This window comes from Gorilla gorilla, chromosome 13 (assembly GCF_029281585.2).
Source record: "Gorilla gorilla gorilla isolate KB3781 chromosome 13, NHGRI_mGorGor1-v2.1_pri, whole genome shotgun sequence".
NCBI classification, from domain to species: domain Eukaryota; kingdom Metazoa; phylum Chordata; class Mammalia; order Primates; family Hominidae; genus Gorilla; species Gorilla gorilla.
In genome coordinates this window covers 128006369-128027123 of record NC_073237.2, presented here as the reverse complement: position 1 = coordinate 128027123, position 20755 = coordinate 128006369, and the positions used below count along the sequence as shown (strand labels likewise).

At 47.3% G+C, this 20755-nt stretch overlaps 1 protein-coding gene across 5 annotated transcripts in view; it reads left to right on the top strand.

Moving 5' to 3' along the window:
* Positions 1 to 20755, top strand: part of RAPGEF1 (Rap guanine nucleotide exchange factor 1) — a 162577-nt gene that overhangs the window by 91233 nt on the left and 50589 nt on the right. For all 5 annotated transcript variants that reach the window (XM_019033771.4, XM_055351390.2, XM_019033774.4 and 2 more), the window contains 5 exons: positions 5451 to 5629; positions 10082 to 10238; positions 18555 to 18643; positions 19623 to 19775; positions 20206 to 20329. In XM_019033771.4, the coding sequence (XP_018889316.2) occupies positions 5451 to 5629; positions 10082 to 10238; positions 18555 to 18643; positions 19623 to 19775; positions 20206 to 20329 (702 nt within the window). The remainder of the gene's footprint in view (positions 1 to 5450; positions 5630 to 10081; positions 10239 to 18554; positions 18644 to 19622; positions 19776 to 20205; positions 20330 to 20755) is intronic.

Below are 20755 nucleotides of genomic sequence, written 5' to 3'. Positions count from 1 at the left end.
TGCAGTTCATCTATTTTTGGGTTTTATGTTGACCAGCAGAATATCTTAAAATTTTAGTTAAAAGTGGAGGAAAATAAAGGTTTTAAATCTAAAAGACTTTTGTTGAAAAGTGGTTTTTCCTGCCCCCTCTTTTAACAAAAGGTGACTGACAAGCAAGAGGGAAACAGTGTTTGCCAGATTGATCTAAATTCCAGATTGAAGAAGAGTAATACAGTAGATTTGGTCTGTGCCACAGTTATTTTTTATTGCAATCTGTTTAGTAACCTCTTGTAGCCGAATGTAGTACTAACTACAAGTAGAGTGTAATTGTCATCCAACACTAGTCCAGGCAGTCAGAGTAAAATGATTCACTTACTAACAACGTTATCCTGCTAGTGAATTCTGATATGAAACTGTTCGGCCACTCAATTCCTGGGATTTCCCCCCTTTTTGTTGTTTTTGTTGTTTTTTTGTTTGTTTGTTTGTTTTGAGATAAGAGTCTCACTCTGTCGCCCAGGCTGGAGTGCAGTGGAGCAATCTCAGCTCACTGCAATCTCCGCCTCCCAGGCTCAAGCAATTCTCCCGCCTCAGCCACCCGAGTAGCTGGGACTACAGGCGTCCTCTACCACGCCTGGCTAATTTTTGTATTTTTTAGTAGAGACGGGGTTTTGCCATGTTGGCCAGGCTGGTCTCAAACTCCTGACCTCAAGTGATCTGCCTGCCTCATCCTCTCAAAGTGCTGGGATTACAGGCATGAGCCACCGCACCCAGCCGGGATTTTCCCGTTTATTCATTTTTCCAAGAGAGGTCACAGAGAAAAATTCAGTGCTAAAGTACCGCTCATTTAGTGGGGTGCCTGTAAACCCCAGGGGCCATTTGGCAATGTCTGCAGACATTTTTGGTTGTTGCCATAGGAAGGCAAAGCAGATGTTATTGGCTTCTAGTGGGTAGGGGTTGGGAAGCTGCTAAACATCCTACAATACACAGGACAGCCCCCCACACAACAAAGAATTCTCTGCCCCAAAATGTCAGTAGTGCCAAGGCTGAGAAACCTGTTCTGTAGCAGGGAGCTGTAGGTGTGATCTTCACCCAAGAAGGAATGTTACCCCTTTTTCATCATTGCTCACTAGGAAGGGTTGGATGACTGTGTTCTGTCCCAAGCCACCTGCGTGGGACAAGTAAATGCGAACCTCTTGCTTCGTGGAGGCCCATGGACAGAACCAGAAGCATTGAGAAACTTCCCGGAGTACGTGGACTTAGAGGATTATGTCCAAGAAACCTTGCAGTGGGTCTGTCATCTGCTGCCCTTGTTGATTATTCATTAGCTCTCTTACCACTTAGGGAGTGATTACGTACATTCTTATTTTACTTCAGGTCATATGCATGGCTTTCCCTGCTCAGATACGAGGGAAATGGAAGTGCAGGGAGATGAAAGTACAGATTCAGATTCGCTGCCACTTCCCGAGGGCTCCTCCTCGCCCCAGCCCTGTCCTGGGTGGTTTCAGACATGCTGTCTTATTTACTCCTCACCATAATTGTGTGGGGAAGCTTTTATTATTCCCACTGTGCAGACAGTGTTGGCCCTGGTGCACATTTTCTTGATCAAAATCTGTTTTTCTCACTATATTCTGTTGTCTTCCCAGACTGATTCCACATTAGCAGTCTCTTGCATCTTCTTAGTGAATTTAAAAATTCAAAGTACATTGTGATGAACTTCTAAACTTTTTTGCAACCTTTTAACAAGTCTAGCAGTGAGCTGCAGAGTGTTGAAGTTGTAGAGGAAATTTAGCCATATACTGGGTGTCCAAAGGTATAATTACAATGAGCAGTGAGCAGGGGGCCCTGGGAGGTGTTAATGCCCCATCTCTGAGGGCATTTGGACAGAGATTGGATCCGAGTGCTCTTGGGTGGATTCCTGAAAGCCTTTCCCCTTCAGCTCTTCCAGGGAGATGGTGCTGCCGGACAGCCTGGTGGCAGGTGCTGATTTGGTGCTCTCATTGTAACCAATGTCTGTGTTCGACATGTCTTCTTGCTAGGCCTCACTGTTCTGGACTAATAGAGAGGAATAATGTTGCATTGCCATTTTTTTTTAATCCTGCAATTCTAGTGTTTTATTATACTGATTGTGACTTGCCCTCCCCCTCACTCCCTGGCTTTACCCACATTTTCAGGGTACACTGTCCTATAGTGTGGAAATGAGGCTTACGTTGCTGTGGAGAGGGGAGGCACCCAGGCTGCAGATGGGACAAGGAGTGACAGAGCAAGTCGGGTGTCCCGGCTGCGGCACGGCTGTGGGGAGAGAAGTGTCTGGAGAGGAGGGCCAGTTTTCCTCACCCTCTTCCCCGCCATCTCCTGTGGCAGCACATGGCTGTGGAACCACAGCCTGGGCGTCAGAAATGAATATGGCCCACAGGGCAGGAAAGGCAATGGGGGTTTTATGTCCATCTCTGCCATCGGGGTCTTAGTTTACTCGTTTGTTAAATGAGATCTTTAGACCAGGGGATCTCAAGTAAACTTTTTAACTTCAGCACATTTCTGATCTGGTCTTTATTCTCCTCTCTATCTCTCCAGGCTCTGAACTCAGACAGACCAAGTTCAGATTCCATATCTGTCATTACAGCTGTGTGGCCTTGGGCAAGTTGCTTAACCTCCCCCACGTCCCACTAAGCCTCAGTTTCCCCACCTGTGAAATAATAGTATCCACTTCACAGGGTGGTTGTAACCTTTAAACAAAATAGCCTATATAAAATCCATAGCACAGTGGGTGCCTCCGTGTCCCCGATGAGTGGCAGCTACGATCTGGCCTCTTTCTTCCCTTTCAGATGTTCCCATCCTAGGCCCTCTTTCTCTGCTTTATTACTGGCAGGTATATGGTCTCTGGTGTTGGTATAGTGCCTGTTAAATGTTGTGAACCACTTCATATGCGTTCTCATTCAGTCCCCCACAGTCACCTCTTTAGTTACACGGGGCAGATGTTATTCCCCCCATTTTGTGGGTGACAAGCCCAAAGCCCAGCAGTTGGCTTTGTCTCTAAGCCATCCCCAGACACGGACAGCCTCATTTAGTTTCCAGGCTTATGTGGACCAATGATGGCAATCCATCCCCCACAGCAGGAGGGGTGCGCAGGTGAACGCACCTGCCCTCGGGTTATGCAACGAGGCAGCTTCAGCAAAGCCAAGACATGGAGTCCCCAGTCCGAGCCAGTGCTGGATGTGGGTGTGTGGCTGTGAACTCTCACTGCTGGCTGCATTCACAAGGATCCCCAGCTTGACAGCTGAAAGGCTGGAGAATGCACAACACCCAGAGGCCATTAATTCTGGGAGTAGAATCTGAGTTCACGGAGGCAGCCTGGCTGTGCTACATTGTTGGCTCCTTTAGGAGGAGCCCAGGACAGCCTGACTCTTAAACAGCTGATTTGATCTCTCTGCAATGACAGAAAAACTCTCTGCTCTGAAGTGCCTTGCCACTTTCGAGTGCCTCCCATCTTCAGATTAGCCACTTTCTCCCTATGTGACCTGATGACACATTTTCTTAAAATGTTTCCTGTTCCTCAGCAAGTTTCATCATTGCTGGTCTCTAACACTTTCTGATGTGCTAAGGTGGCAGTGTTACTGTCATAGTCCTCTTCTTGCCTGGTTGACCGTGGCTTTAGGCACATCTGAGGTCTGTCGGCACTGCGACTCCTTCACACTCAGGTTCCTCCCTGCCCCGGGCAGATGACATGAAGCAGAGAGCTCTTGTCCACAAGGTGGAAAAGTAAGCGCCCAGCCTCTTGGAAACAGACCGTAAACAAATCTGTCAGGTAGTGAAAAGAGAAAAATAAAGCCAGGATGCAGGACCCAGGGATGGGGATGAGGAAGGGGCACTTCCCCCACCATGGGAGAATTGTGTCTTCTAGTCTGCAGGATACCTTCTGGGAAAGACTCAATGAAAGAAATGACTGGGTCTTTTGTGCATTGTCTGACTAAAGTAGCCATTTATATATTTTTCTTTTGACATTCCCATGAAATAAAAGCCTCTACTATTGAACATTTTTATATTTAAAATGATATTCTGCACCTTTTTTTAAACTTTATTTTTTTAATTGAGACGGTGTCTCACTATGTTGCCCAGGCTGGTCCTGACTCCTGGGCTGAGGTGATCTGCCCACCTTGGCCTCCCAAAGTGCTGGGATTATAGGTGTGAGCCACCTCACTTGGCCAATCAGCACTATTTTAGAAGAAAAGAGCTAGTATTCAGAATCATAAGCACTTTTTATTAATTTCTACCATTTGTTTGTATATGTATATTGTTTAAATCACCTTTTTCTAGAAATTATCTTCTTGCCCTCAGTTTTTATTTATATCCTCTAGACCTCTGAGATCCTGCAGGTGGCTGTTTGCCTCATACACACCCCTCTTAATTTGCACTAGACATGTAATCGACTACTTGAGTACACTGTCCATTTTGGGATTTATCCATTCTGTAGACTACTCTTTTTTTTTTTTTTTTTTTTTAAGGACAGCCTCCCAAACCAGAACAGGTTCAGAGACTCCACTTCTGTAGATTACTCTTAGCCTCCTTTTCCTGCCAGCCAGCTGAGACCTGGATCATTGACATCAGGGCAAGTAGAGGGGAAGCTGGAGAGAAGAACAAAAGGGGTGTGTAGACCCACCAACTGGATCCAAGGCCTCCCACAGTCAGGGAGAAAAGCTTGGGGTTGTGGCTTAAACACTGGAAAGCGCAGGGCTCCGTATTTTCCCTTTCTCTCAGGTGGGCTTCTCTCAGGAGCAGAGGGACCATGAATGTTGCTAGCGCCCACTGCATGAGTCGTGATTGAATCTTGAGAATCACGGTCATCTGCTCTGGCTTCTCTGCCTTTTCTCCCCAGATTTCCTGCCCCTTCTAGCCCTGGGAGCTTCCAGGCCCTTGAGGAATAGCATATCATTTCCTTGAGTGGGGGCTTCAGTGGGGTGAACAATCTGGGAACCTAGTGAGGAGTCCTGAGGGAATGGGTTTCAGCCCCTCATGCCCCGGACCAGTCTTACACAGTCCCTCAGATCTTTGAAACAAAAGCCTGGAGCTTCTTGATGTGATTTACAGGATACAGATGTACCATGGGCCTTGACTGTTGCTTCTCCAAGTCATCAGCAAATTAGTCCTCACTCTAGTTAACAGGGTTAGTGGTGGTCTGTCAGTGTGGCTGATGAGGACAGACAGGAGGATAAGTGGTTTTCAAGACCTCAGGGTCTGGAAAGGGAATTCAGAAATTTCTGAATGAGCTTTCTTGGTCCAAGCCCCCTTCTTCCTTCAGCTCTACCCTCTGTCTCCTGATTACAATCCTTAGAAAAATGATCTGGCTTGGTTTCTGTAGCAAGAGCCTTTCCATTCCTATCGATCTCAAGCTGGTTTAAAGAAAATGTTCCTTTATTTTTTCAAAATAGCTCCCTTTAATCTCTCTCCTCCTCCTTATGCCTAACGTCTCCTTTCAGAACCTGAGCTGGCTGGAGGAGAAAGAGAAGGAAGTTGTCAGTGCCCTGCGCTACTTTAAGACCATTGTGGACAAAATGGCAATTGATAAGAAGGTACTGGAGATGCTTCCAGGGTCAGCCAGCAAGGTGCTGGAGGCCATCTTACCCCTGGTGCAGAACGATCCTCGAATTCAGCACAGGTGAGTGGCTCTGAAGTCTTTGGCTGTGTCAGAACAATGGAAGCCTTAGAGGCATCTTGGTTTGGTGGCACTGGAAACTCAAGGTTCCTGGGAACAGTCAGGAAAAGGACTCCATCACCCCTCATCCTTCCCCTGACCACTCCCCCCCACAACTATCCCGTGATGCCATCTCAGAGTTGAGGTCACTATTACTCCTGAAGCCCGGGACACATCTCTGCCATCCCTAGGGATGTGGCCACAGTGTAAGTTTGTGGTCATTGCAGAACTTAACTGCGTCAAGCCAGGACACCTCCCAGACATGGAGCCTGGATTCACTGCGGGTGGGAGGAGCCTGTTTTGAATGAAACTTTTTGAGTTTCATTATCTGTCAGGTGGAAGCTACTGTTTCCACTCATCGCCAGAGGCCCAGACTGAAGAGCACCAGCAGGGCCTCCATCTGCATGAGTCTCTTCACAGGCTTCACTGCCAGGGGCTGGATTGCAGGCTCACAAACTAAGAGTTTTTTAGTACCTTAGACCTTGGGGGTTACACAGCAGCCTGGAGGCTGCACAGGGAGGCGAAGAAGCACAAGCTGGGAGAGAGAGAGAGGGGACCCTATGGACCAGCACCATTTTTGGGGTTATTGGGTCCAGGGCGGGCCTTATCCAAACAGGCCTCCTGCAGGGAGCTTTAATTGGTGGGTTTAAAGCAAGCAGGCACGTGTTCAGGAGGCGCAGCCTGTGACTAAGAGGTGGTTGCTTTAAGTTCTCAGGCAAATGGTCTGTTTAAAGGATCAGTAGGTAAGCCAGGAGCTAGCCTGCTGGCGGGCAAAGATGCCTGTAAGTTTCTGTCTCCGGCCACCAGCTAGAGCCAGTCGGGTAGGACGTAGTATTAGGAACCTTGTCAAGGGTTCGTGAGCCCTGCTTCTGGTATGAGAAAGCTAAACATATTTTAAAACAGATGCTGAGGTAACATAAAATTACAAGCACTCCCTGCAGGGGACATGGAGCCGGCCTTTGCCCCAGGAAGCTTTTGTTGGGTAATACTTTTATTGCTGGAGTACATTTTCCTCTTAAAGGTTAGCTAGCAGCTTGTCCTGTATTTATTGTTAAATGTAAAAAGAAAAGCACTACCAAATGTAATCTGAAATGAAAGCCTAGCAGGAGCTTTTTCTTAAGAGGCTGGCGCATGTTTTGTTTTTCTTCCATGGTACCTGTTCAGGATAAATGCTTCTCTGTCGCAATTCCGCAAGATGACTTAGTGTTCATTTAGCCCCATGAGGCTAAGCTTTTATGAACTGCTTTCAGAACTTGGCAATGAAGTTCATAGTTTTCTTCTTCTGGGGGATAAAGCAAATAGTGTCTTTATTTACAAGAAACTCTCTGCCCTGGGGCTTCCTCCCTGGAGTTTCAGCTGACGCGTGGAGACTGTGGTCTTTTGGCCAGAAGCTCGCTGGCGCTGGTTGGTGACGGGAAGGAGGCAGGGCATGCTTGTCTTCACTGTCTTTCCCAGAGTCAGTCCAGCTCCGGCTCTTAGAAGGGTTCGGTGCTGGGCTCCTGGGAGCGAATGTGCTGACGTCATGCCACAGCAAGATGTATGGATTCCCTTTTAGAACATGTTTTTGTGGACCTAGTCTCATGTGGTAGTCTCTGCCTTGGAATAGTTAAAGCCTAGTTGAAACAAATCAGCTCCCTCTGTTCTACGATAAAGCACTTATTTTATGGTACAGGGAGGAAGCTGTGTTGGAGTTTGAAGAAGGGAGAGTTACAGGGGTGTTGGAGTTGATCTGATGAAGCCTCTTGACTGAGTAGTTCCTGGAGCCCGACCTGAGGGAAAGCAGCAGTTGGATTGGCAGTGGGGGCAGGAGAACAAGAGCAAAGGAACTGAGGCCACTGGGCCTGGTGTGTCCCGGGGAGGGGAGGGCAGCGACTCGGGCAGTCATGAGCAGAGGGTATACGTCCTAGAGCGTGGACGAGAGGGGAACAGTGGGAAGAGGCGACTGATCACCCTGCACCCTCAGGCACTAAGCCTCTTTGGGAGAGTCCAGGATAGCGTCCTCTGGACCCTCACACCCAGAGTGTATTGCTGCTAGGAGTGTTGCTTCCCAGAGCCAGGGCTCTGCTTGGAGGTCACTTGCAAACCCTGGGTAAGAACTGATCAAGTCACATGGTAATGGCTGGGGGTATTTTTTGTCTATTGAGGGGTGGCTCTTAATTGACACTGAATGTCTATAACCATTTCCTAGAGGAGAAAATGGGAAGTGCCTGGGTGTGGCTGTAAGGACCCATGAAATATGGTTTGTTTTCTGGTAATCCTTTGACTAATCCCATTGAAGGGGTTTTCCTTCTGAAATTCTTCCAGGCTAGTGGAGGTGGTTTTTTTGGTCTCCCGCAGTGATTGGAAATACCTCCTCAGATGCTCCTTTTAGATGCTTTGCATTATCTCTTTCCTCCCTAAGTGCAGTTTGCGAGCTGGAAGGTCCTTTCTCGTTTCTTCCGTGGGGCAGGGGGTGGGGGGTCCTTGCAAACAGGCCCTTTGCTGCCCTCACCTCGGTTCCTGGGACGGTGATAGGCTGGCCTCCAACAAGCAGCTGGCTCTTCGCATGAGCTTTGAATGGTGGATTCCCGAGTGAGGCATGCAGAGGCCCATGTGAGAGCAAGAGTCACACTCGTCACATGCGGAGGGCTTTGCTCCATTGTGGAACTGAGCCAGCAGCTGGGCCTCAGATGGCATTTTTTATAGTCCTCAACTTTCCTTCCTTTCTTATGTCTTAGCCCCTTGACACAGGAATATTCTGCTTCCAAGCTAATGAAGGGAAGGCTGGACATAATTCCAGCACCTTCCGGGAAACGTTAGCATCCAATGCAGGTAGAAAGGAAGTAGTGAATAAAAGTGTTTCCCCTCTTTCACCTCACTGTTACCAGCAGTGTGACAGTGAGATGCTTTCTCCGGTGGAATCCTCCTACAGCACATCAGGGGAAGGCAGCAGGCTTCTTTGAAGAGGCCTCACCTGGCCTTGCCAGGAAGCAGAGCGAGGTCCAGCCCAGCCGTTAGAAGCACATTCCCCTGCAGGATCAGATCAGCTCTGGTCCAACCCCAGGAGAGACTGCAGGGTCTTTGTTTTCCCCTCTCCATCCTCTTTCCTAAGAGAGTAGTTCCAACAACAAATACTTTTCATCCATATCATCTTCTAAAATAACCCAATCCTGGCTTTCTCAGGGCTCCTTTAGGAATTTTGTTTGTTTGTTTCTAATGGACTTGAAAAGTTTGCTTTCATTCCTGCCGACCCTTTTCTCCTGTTGGAACATGCAGAGTGGAACGCCTGGCTAAATGGAAACTTTAGATCCTTGCAAAAATTGTTTCCTCCTTGCCTGATTCTGAAGAGCTTCTCATTAAAGCACTATTTGGTTCACATTTTTGTTCTAAATAGCTTTGTTTTTAGAACCTGTTTTAATCATATCTTACAATATTATATATTTTCCTCAAAGTTATATCTTTGGCTCCTAAATCTGCATCATTTTGGGGTTTTTTTTGTTTTTTGTGTTTTTTTGGAGTAGAGGAGGTTGCAGCACATAAATTTTCTATATTGTTGCTCTTCCTCTGTGATGATTGTTTGAAATGGAAAAATAATCCTTTCCACAATTCCTAGGGAAAATTAGTTATTTAAAAATATGTGAAAGATGTAAAAATTCTCCATTCGGCTGCTACTCTACAATCATTGAGGCACTCAGGGCTTCTGTTTGTGGGCGCTGGCTTACAGCGTAGCTGGTAGCGTGGTCTCTCTCTCACACACACACACACACACACACACACACACACACACACACTCACCTGCGTTCCCATCCTCACATCCCCACCACCATCTCAGGCCCCGTCACCCCTGATTTGCTGTTCTCAAAATAGTCTTCATTCGTGTGCTCCTGACGTCTGTCTCATGGTTATAGTGCAGAAGATGATGAAGCTGGCCCCGTGACGGAGGAATTCTAATAAACTGCAGACCTGTTTTGAGCTCATGACTGTTAAAATTCCGCAAACCTGTCAGCTCCTTGTGGCACATCTAAAATAGATTTGATTCTAATTGCTAACAATCAGTATACACTGCTTGGACCTGGTCTAGTGATTAGCAGCTAGAAGGAGGGGAAGATGGGGCACTCCTTGAGAGATGTCATCAGAATCTTGTAGAAGGATGTGAAGTTTGAAAAAGCTTCTTAACTATCGTGGTGGAATTTTTGTAATGTTACATTTGGGAAATGAAAAAAATTTTGAAACACAGATTAGAATATAAAGCTCCACAAAATCTCTGTTGGATGTAAGGAAAAAGGCTCATGGGAGAAGTTTGCTTATTAAAAGGCAGTATGGATTTTGCACAAAGAAAGTTGGAGAAACACACCCTCGTCACCGAGAAGCTGGCTCTGTGCTAAGTGATGGTCATGCTTTAGATTTTCTTTTTTTCCATTCTTCTCTTCCCTGTAGCTCAGCCCTCTCTTCCTGCTATAGCCGAGTGTACCAAAGCCTCGCCAACCTCATTCGCTGGTCTGACCAAGTGATGCTGGAAGGCGTGAACTCAGAAGACAAGGAGATGGTGACGACTGTGAAGGGGGTCATCAAGGCCGTGCTGGATGGAGTGAAGGTACCGGTGCAGGTTCCAGACAGTCCCAGTCAGGGACTTAGAGCAGCCTGCCTGCTGGTGCTTGTCACATAAGAGCTTGCTCCTGACCTTCAAACATTAGAATGTCTTTCTGCGTCTCTGGTGTTGGTGCGCTCTATCTCATAACTACTTACTTCTCTCAGGACTGGTGCGAATGGCTCTTAGGGAAAAGCTGTCTAGAGCAGTCAGCCCTTACTGAGCACTGCATTAAATCTTAATGAGTCTTCGTAGCATCGTGCTGGCTGAGCATGCTTGCCAGCTAGACAAAATGCAATGGAGATCGTTTTCACAATGACTTTAAGCAAAGCTCCCAGCATGTCATATCAGCACTACCTTTTCATGTTCTGGGAACTTCTAGGATTCTTGGTAGAAAAGCAGGAGTGAGATGAATAAGAAATGGAACTTTCTGTATTTACTTGATATCCATGATGTGGTCTGTGTATTTGCTATCCAGAGAAGTCAGAAACAGCATAAGAAATTGTGAATCCTAGTTAAGATGGGAAGCAAAGGCCATAGAAGGTCTGGAATTGGGGTCAGGGGGACAAATCCTAATAGAGAAAATAAGTCCTAGCGGATGGGAAGCAAGACAGAATGTTGGACATGAACCAGGTAAGGGCCTTTGGGTCAGGGCCAGGGCTTCAGGCAGCAGGACAGTGGAAACCCCACTGTTGTGTGAGGCCATATAATGTAGTAGAAAGGGGCCAGCCTTAGCATCTGGCTAGATTTGAATCCCAAGTTCACCACTTCGTAGTCTATGAACTTGAACAGTTTACTCAACTGCTCTGCACCTTAAGTAACTCTTTTATGAAATAGGTATAATAATAGCATCGTGCATCTCAGGGTTATAGGGAAGATTACACTAGTCAATACACATAATGCTTCTAGAACAGCACCTGGCACATACGGAGCAGTCAGGCCTTAGCTGCTATTTATTATTAATTATGTGGTGCTAGATGCATGCTTTGTAAACAGATCTCTTGGCTTGAAAAACCTGTGTCCCTCTCCTTTCTGGACCCCTCAATCCAAAATTATAGCTGAGGTATTTACCCCAGGTCAAAAAAAATTCCTTCCCACTCAACCAGGCTAACAAATTCCTGAAAGCTGCCTCCTTGGCTTAACATTCCCCAGCAGCTCTGGAGAGTAGAATAAGGACCCCTAAAGGGCTTAAATTATAGAGAGAGGCTGAGAAAGCATTGCTCAGCATTGCAAATTGCTCCAGAATGAAATGTGTGTTTGCCAGGACATCTGGGTGGCCCTCCAACCCCAGCAGCATTTAAGGGGAGGCTGATGTGTCTGCTGGGGCCATGGAGTTCATGTAAAAGGGGCTTGCCTAGATGACATCAATATTTTCCTCTGAATTCTCCCATGTTCTCCTTTTTTTTTTTTCTTTGAGACGGAATGTCACTCTGTCACCCAGGCTGGAGTGCAGTGGTGCGATCTTGGCTCACCGCAACCTCTGCCTCCTGGGTTCAAGTGATCTTCCTGCCTCAGCCTCCCGAGATGCTGGGATTACAGGTGTGAGCCACCACACCCAGCTAATTTTATATTTTTGGTAGAGATGGGGTTTCACCATGTTGGCCAGGCTGGTCTCGAACTCCTGACCTCAGGTGATCTGCCCGCCTCGACCTCCCAAAATGTTGGGATTACAGGTGTGAGCCACTGTGCCCAGCCTCCCCATGTTCCCTTCATTCCAAAAAGTTACTAGTATCTGCTTAGGGCAGCGAGACTCAAGGATGTAGCCCAGGGTGGCTGTTGTGATCAGAGCTGATGGCCCTTTCCAGGATTTGGAGGACAGGCACGTACATTATCATATCTGGTCCTCACAGTAGCACACTGGGTTCAGCAGAGCAGAGTGGAACGTGGCCTGGGGCTTTATCAGCAGCCCCGAGTCACTCTGGCTCACCCACCCCTGCTGTTCCTGCCTAGGCTTCTGAAAATGCTATTATTGAAAATTGTTATTTTTCAGGTGACATTGTTAAGGTTTCCTTCTATCGAATTGATTCTGATGAGATGTTCACAAGTTAGAGCAGCCAAAACAGAGGAGAATGAGTTTCCACTCATAAAGCTTTGTGGCAGTCCCAAGTACATTTCCTCTATGGAGTCATTACAGCACCACTTCATTAGTAGAAAGGCATGTCTGAAAGAAAAATTTCCTTGATTTTTCAAAGTGACTGGGGCAAAAAAAAGGAGAGAGAAACCTATAGGTTATGAACTTGTCAATGTCAGAGCAAATAACTTTTCCACAATTGCTTTAAAAATATTTTAGCCAGAACAAAGATTCTCTAGGTGAGAAGCTTTACAAATTCAGTTTTGTTTCATTTATTCAAGAAGCATTTAGTGAGAACCTTCTATATGCCAGGCAGTGAGAGATAATAGGAAATATGAGCAAAGCTGGCACAGACCCTGCCCTATGGCACTTACAGTCTAAGGGGGGCAGGACCGTAAACACAAAGGCACACCCATGTGGTATAGCGCTGCCAAGGGAGATGGCACAGGGTGTGATGAAAGGGTATGATGACCTTCCTTTCTCAGGGTGGTCAGAGACACTTCCCCAAGGAAGAGACAGGCCAGCATCTGGAGGATGGACAGGAGCTGCCTGTGGCTGGGAGCTTTTCGTGCTGGAGTCATTACAGGCAGTGAGAGTGATCGAGACACTGTGACGTTGGCATTTGTTGTTATTGTCTAATAGTAATAATAGCTAACATTTATGGGGTGCTTTTTGTACATTGTCCTCACTTAATACTCATGACAACCCTCCATAATAGGCATAAATGGCTGCCCCTTGCCCCTTTCACAGGTGTGGAGACTCAGGCTCAGGTGGAGCAGTAGTCAGTGGCAAGGCTGTGATTCCCACCCCCAACCTGCTGCCCCCTCCCTGGCTGCCCCCTCCCCGGCTCCTGTGCACCATATCACCCTGAGCTGCCTCCCATGGGAGGACAGGATTCTCTGCACTCCCACCTCCAAGCTAGCTGGCTTCCAGCCTCTCTCACCGTCCCTTTCAGGCCTGGGACACCTTAAAAGCCCATGCCCTGGTGGCGTGAGAGAGCCTCCCCCAGCTGGGAGGGACTGGAGCTGTGCAGAAGGGAAATGCATTCATGAGGATGTTGTCAGCCCACTTGGAGGAGGGGCGTTGGACCTTCTTACACTGACTCACCGTTGTTTACGTAACCCATTCAGTTGTTCAAGGGAGTCTTTCCTCTTTTTTTTTTTTTCAAATGATTGAACGTGGGTTGTAAAACAGGATTACTTTGGTTTTGTCCCTGAATGCGTGGTGGCATTTATCATTTAAACCTCCACATAAATGCCACTTGTTCAAGCTGTATAACCTTGGGCAAGTTACTTCCCTGAGTTTCAAGTAGGTTTTAAAATATTTACCCTGAAGATTTGAGGAAATTCAGTAAGATAAAGTATATAAAGTACCTGGTAAGAACTAGGTGACCAGGAGGCAGTGGGGAAACAGTGTTACCTGGAGAAGTGTTCATTTCTAACGGCTCACAGTGACCATTTTTGACAGTGATTATGGCTCTTTTCCAGGTAGTCTTATCATCTCAGGTCCCTGTCCCCTCATCTGGCTCTGGGGCTGCTTTTCCACTGGGAGCCTGTAGCTCAGAGCTGATTATGACTCTTGAAGGAAGGAAACCTGAGGAATTTAAAGACCCTCAATGTTTTTTTCTGAGAACCACACCCAGCCTAGCACCTGGATGCTGGGAGGGCCGAGCCACTCGAGGTCAAAGAGATATCCCAGCATGACCTTTTGAAATCAGTACCCCACCTCTTCCCAACTTCACCAGGTAATTTACTGTGTTACTTGAGCACCAGAGCTGTATTTTGACTTGTCAACGGTTATTTAAGCCCTTCCTTCTCTGTGATCATTTTCTTTTTCTTTTCTTTTTTTTTTTTTTTTTTTTTGAGACGGAGTCTCACTCTCGTTGCCCAGGCTGGAGTGCAATGGCATGATCTGGGCTCACTGCAACCTCCGCCTCCTGGGTTCAAGTGATTCTCCTGCCTCAGCCTCCCAAGTAGCTGGGATTACAGGCGCGTACAACCATGCCCAGCTAATTTTTGTATCTTTAGTAGAGACAAGGTTTCACCATGTTGGCCAGGCTGGTCTTGAACTCGTGACCTCCAGTGATCCGCCCACCTAGGCCTCCCAAAGTGCTGGGATGACAGGTGTGAACCACCGCGCCCGGCCTATGATCATTTTCAATATGAATAAAATGAACATGGAAATAAAGTATTACATATTTGGAGAGCTACTTTTCCAAATACCGTTTTTGACTTTTGAAAACTGATTTTCAGTGACCAGTCGGCAGTTTCCAGTCACTGCTGTAGACATAGACTCTAGAGTAGTCTCTTCTTCTTTTTGTTCTGAGACAGTCTCACTCTATCGCCCAGGCTGGAGTGCAACAATGGCACAATCTTGCTCACTGCAACCTCCGCCTTCTGGATTCAAGCAATCCTCCAGCCTCAGCCTCCTGAGTAGCTGGGACCACAGGTGCATGCCACCACGTCCAACTAATTTTTGTAGAGGCAGATTTTTACCATGTTGCCCAGGCTGGTTTTGAACTCCTGGGCTCAAGTGATTCACTTGCCTCGGCCTCACAAAGTGCTAGGATTACAGGCATGAGCAACCACGTGTGGCCTTTTTCAGTCTTTTCTAACTCGTGCCTCAGGACAATTAAAAAGTCTGACATCCCTCTCAAAAAATTCTACCTTCAGTAGGAGGTGTTGGGCTCATGCCAAATTATAAATGGTCAACTTTCAATGAGATTAGGGTGTTAGCACAGTAGCCAGATATGTGCACATTTTAAGGTTTCTCCTCTGTGATAGTTAAGGCAAGTCAAGACTAAAGACCTTCTGTCTAGGCAGGGAGATAGGTGGTAAATTTAAAAAGCAGCCCGCCCCTTTTATAGTCTTTTCAAGCCTAGGCCACGCGAGCTAGTGTAGGGAGCGTCATTGGGATCATGACGTCATCTTTGAATTTGGGCACATGTCTGCACATGTGTGCCTGTCATTCCAGGATTGTTTTGCCATTGTTCATTAGTTGAGTTCACAGCTGCCTCTCCAGAAAGATGACGATCTAATTATAATTGCTCATGAATCAATGAAGAACCAGGAATGTTTTCCTGTATCAACAGATGCAAACAACACAGACTTCTCTCTGTTCCTTTTGCCCTGCTTGTAAAGAAGAGTGAATCTGAAAGTGGGGCATCCAGGGCACTGTGTTCTGGCGCTCTTTAACTCCCTCTAAGGCCGTGATGCTCTTCTTTGGGGCCTGGCGTTGTGCTTTTAGGAAGAGCTGCTTCTCCCACCGTCCTCCCTCCTCCAGGCGGTAGGGTGCAAGGGAGCTGCCTCTTTTCTAACTGCTCTCTTCGCTGATTGTGTAGTCTCTCCTCCTCCATCTTCTCCTGTTTGTAATCACCAGCTAGATGGCTGTCCCTTAAATATTAACTTCTAAATTGTGCTACCATGCAAGTATTAAGGTTCTCCTTTCTTGCTAGTACTTGGCTCTTAGAGATTTTGCTTCTCCACATTTCTTCAAGAATAGACATCTGAATGGGGTAACAGCTGTCACAGAGTAGGGTAACACTGAACCTGCATCTGTGGATATGCCTGGCTGAGCGTGGTGGCTCACACCTGTAATCCCAGCACTTTGGGAGGCCAAAGTAGGAGGATCACTTGAGCCCAAGAGTTTGATATATGCATTTAATTTTGGGGGGCGGGGTTGCTTGTTTAATTATTATTTCAGAAGTAATATATGTTCATTTCAGAAAATTTAGAAAATAGAAAAAGAACAAGATAAAAGGGTGTTTCATAGCCATATTTTTTGTATTACATATGTTCTTGATTTGGCTTTGTTTACAAAACGTGCAATATAAACCATCATATCACCTAGAACTATTTTTCCACTCAGTGTATTACAGCATCTTTCCACGATACAGTGCATATTCTTGTTGTGACTTTGTCTTTAATAACAATGTGATGGTCAGCCCATTGTCTGGTTCTATCACGACTTATGTAATCGATACGTATTATCAAATATTTAATTGTGGGATGTTGAACTATTCAAAATTACCACATTAATGATACATAATCTTATGTATATTCTGTGATAACCATCTTTTGTGGTTTAATTTTTGCACACATTCATGACATTTTTCTTGCACGGGATTCTTTTTTTAGGAGACAGAGTCTTGGCCGGGCGCGGTGGCTCATGCCTGTAATCCCAGCACTTTGGGAGGCCGAGATGGGCGGATCACGAGGTCAGGAGATCGAGACCACGGTGAAACCCTGTCTCTACTAAAAATACAAAAAAAAAAAAAAAATTAGCCGGGTGCAGTGGCAGGCGCTGTAGTCCCAGCTACTCGGGAGGCTGAGGCAGAAGAATGGCATGAACCCAGGAGGCAGAGCTTGCAGTGAGCTGAGATCGTGCCACTGCACTCTAGCCTGGGCGACAGAGCGAGACTCTGTCTCAAAAAAAAAAAAAGAGAGAGTCTCAATCTCTCACCTCTCTCACCTGGGCTGGAGTGTGATTACAGTTCAGTGCTCCTCGAACCCCTGGGCTCAAGCCGTCCTTCTGCCTCAGCCTTCCAGAGTGCTAGGATTATAGGCATGAGCCACTGCACCTGGTGCAAAATTCTCATAATGCAAATATTTAAGGCTTTTGATATATACTGATAAGTCATCCATCTGGAGAGGCTGTCTGAAGTGGTGCTCCCACCTACCATGTCTGGAAGTTTCTATTTTATTACCATCCAAGGTGGTGAATGTCTTATGATTATTGACCATTGGTATCTGTAAATTTCTTGTTTGATATTTTTTTCGGCGTGTTCACCTTCTAGTTTTTTTGTTTTCGAAAGAACCCTTGCGCTGGAAAGGATGGTAACTGACTCTTTGCCTTATTTGCAGCGTACGCTGCCTTTTTTGTGTGTGGTGCTTTTTGAGTCTGGAGAGGCTTGGCAGCCGCTGGTTCAGGGTCTCTGGTTACTGTGTTGCCCACTGGCATCCGCTGCCACCTCCTCTATAACTTGGAAACAGCTTTCTGCTGAAAGCCTGGAAGCCCCTCATCATACACATGCAGGCCCTGGCCAGGCCAGATGTCCAGCAACAGGAAGGTGGAGGGAGAAGCTGTGGTGCATCCACGAGTGGGAACACTGCCGGCAGCGAGCAGCAGGCGCCTCGCCCACACGAAGCACAGCTGTTGACGCTGAGCTCGGGGGACAGAGCAGGCAAAGATGTGCAGACAGGAAATGGATTGGCGGCTGCCAGGGGCTGGGGGTCGAGGGGAATGCGGAGCTTCCTTTTGGGGTGATGAGAAGTCCTAAAATTGATTGTGTTGATGGTCACACAACTCTGTGAACAGACTAAAAACCACTGAATCGTACACTTTAAAAGGGTGAATTTAATGGCATATGAGTTATATATCCATAAAGCTGTTTTTAAAAAGAAGGTTGACACAAAAGTGTATGTATGATATGGTTCCATTTATATCAAGTTCTAGGACAGGCAAAAGTAATCTATGATAATAGAAGTTAAACGGTTGGGGCGGGGCAGATTGGCTGGAGACGGTGATAGAAATGTTCTTTGTGTTTTTAGTGGCGCTTACTTGGGTATATGCAGTGGTCAAAACTCATCAAACTGGGAAAAAATGCATTCTAATTTAAAAAAAAAAACACATGGGCACTTATGTCTTCCCTTTTTTTTCTTTTGCTACGATTTGAAAAAGGCTATTTTTCTTTTCTGTTTTTCTCAGTTAATGGTTCTAAAGTGATTTCTTTGCTGGGTTATCTCCCCTTAACTCCCACTCCATTGACAAGGATCCCAGCCAGCCCTCACCCACCTCCACCAGCTAGCAGCTCCCCCACACCTGTGGCCAGCTCGCCTTGGGAAACCACCCAGTGCCATCATCGTGCATATGATCTAATGGCTTTAGAGAACTAGGAACAGAGTTATTCCCCAACAAACTGACTGGGAACCTGTTCTGCTGAGTATTTTAATTTGTGTGATAAACAATCATTTTGAGAGGCTGGGGTTTGCCATTTCCCCTTCCAAGAGGAAGTGCCTTTACGCGTTTGAAACTTCTTGACATGCCATGAAGGTATTTTTGGAGGGCAGGGGACATTTGGGAAGTCATGCAGATTACCTAAGGCAAGTGATACTTGCGTTTATGGTGCGTGGGGAATCTGTAGGCACAAAAATGAGACTCAGCAGCAGAGGACAGACAGCACCTGCCTGCCTTCTGGTGGAAACTCAGTGGTGATGGGAGCTTTGCTCATTGCCTTTTTCTTGTGGGGGTAGGAGCTGGTCAGGCTCACCATCGAGAAGCAGGGACGTCCGTCTCCGACGAGCCCCGTGAAGCCCAGTTCCCCTGCCGGCAAGCCTGATGGGTAGGTGCTGACTAACCCTCCTGTCGCGGGGGTCACGCTCAGTGGCAAAGTCTGCACTTGACAAGTATAGGGCCCGGGGGGTGGGCAGCATGAGGGTGGGCTGCTGGAGGCCCATATTCCTTTTTCAGTGGTTAGCAGTGTGTGTATATTTCACACAGGCTTGAAGTATTGCCCTGTCTCAAGTTTACCCTTCAGCATGACTGTTTCCAAGGATCTTCTGTGAGAGCGTCCAGTGACACATACCAGTGCTTTTCCTGGGCAGCTTCGTTTCATAATGACAAAGAACTTTTAAAGGCTTGGGTTTGGGTGCTTTGACTTGAGAGCACTCTTGTTTGATCAAGAGTAAACTGAGGATGACATGGATGGTTGTAAAGGTTTATCTTCATCTCTACTCCAAGCTCCTGGTAAAAATATAAAACATAAATTTGGAGCTTTTTTTTTGTTTTTGAGACAGAGTCTCTGTTGCTCAGGCTGGAGTGCAGTGGTGCGATCTGGGCTCATTGCAGCCTCCTCCTCTCAGATTAGAGCAATTCTCTTGCCTCAGCCTTTCAAGTAGTTGGGACTACAGGTGCACGCCACCATGCCCAGCTAATTTTTGTATTTTTAATAGAGACAGGGTTTCACCATCTTGGCCAAGCTGGTCTCAAACTCCTAACCTCAAGTGATCTGCCCGCCTTGACCTCCCGAAGTGCTAGGATTATAGGTGTGAGCCACTGCGCCCAGCCTGGAGCATTTTAGAGAGCCCTTAGATCATTTTCAGATGAGGAAATTGAGGTGCAAAGTTGGGGGCACAGCCAAGCTCCAGTAGCTCATTAGCAACCAAACCAGAACCCCAAGGTTCTGTATCCAGGGAGCCTGCTCCTCAGCCCCACCTCACCCACCATGTTCTTCCTGGTCACGTCCTCACCCTCTCAGGGCCTGTGTGTGCTCTGTCCCGCCTTTGACCTTCTGTAACCCCAAGTTCTTCCCAATTCTCCAGCCCAGCAGAGCTCCCCCTGACAGACCGCGAGGTAGAGATCCTAAACAAGACGACTGGGATGTCACAGTCAACTGAGCTCCTGCCAGATGCCACGGATGAAGAGGTCGCGCCCCCCAAGCCTCCTCTGCCTGGCATTCGGGTGGTTGATAATAGGTAATTACCTTCCTATTTGTCCAGTGCCTCCCATGGCAGAATGAGCAAGAAAGGGAGGAAGACAGGGCTCGGGCCCTTTCCCCTCAGCGCTGAGGGCTTGGCCCCCCTTGGGAGGCTGACTCTGGAGCTGTCCCCACCCCGCCGGCCCTCGCTAGCCACCCTGAGCTCTCCTGAAGGCCTCCTTGTGCCCTCAGCCCAGGGAGACGTGGTATGATTTATTATGAAAGAAAAAGAAAGGGTTGTTCTTTTTTTGTTCATTTGGTATTTACAGGTTTTATTTTGGCGGAGGGGAGTAGGCAGGAGTTGAAGTGTGAACATTGGGTGTGGAGAGTCTAGTAATGAAAGAACCCCACATCCTGTACCCCAATATCACGCTGAAGAGCTTTGGTGAGTGTGGTTTGGTCTGCCTGGACGTTTCGGTCTGTTTCAGTCCTCCACCAGCATTGCCACCCAAGAAAAGACAGTCGGCGCCGTCCCCTACCCGAGTGGCTGTGGTGGCCCCCATGAGCCGAGCCACCAGTGGCTCCAGTTTGCCTGTTGGAATCAATAGGCAGGTAATGCAGCCCCTGTTCCCTGCATGGGAAGGCAGGGAGGGGGTGTGGGGCTCAGGGATGTGGCTCCTGAAGCTGAAAGAAACCCATGATCTTCAGGCGCTGGTGTTTGTCACATCGAGGAGTGCGAGACCTTGTACCCATCCCTCTCTCTCCAGGACACGGTCCAAGTTCCCATATGGGGATAAGGGTCAGGGCAGGGAGGGCAGAGCCAAAGGGCATCTCCTGGGGATAGGTGAGCCCAGCCCCAGGGCCCTCCCTGGCCACACCCCCCACCAACTCCAGATGGCTGCTTCTCAGCTGTATGTGTCCTTTGACTACTGACGTCAGAGGTGGTTTCTGAGTTCGCCTGGCAGTATTTCCTTCTCTAAGTAAATGCACCGGTTGCCTCACCCCTGGTCTCTGCCACGGTTTCTCAGAAGTGATTTG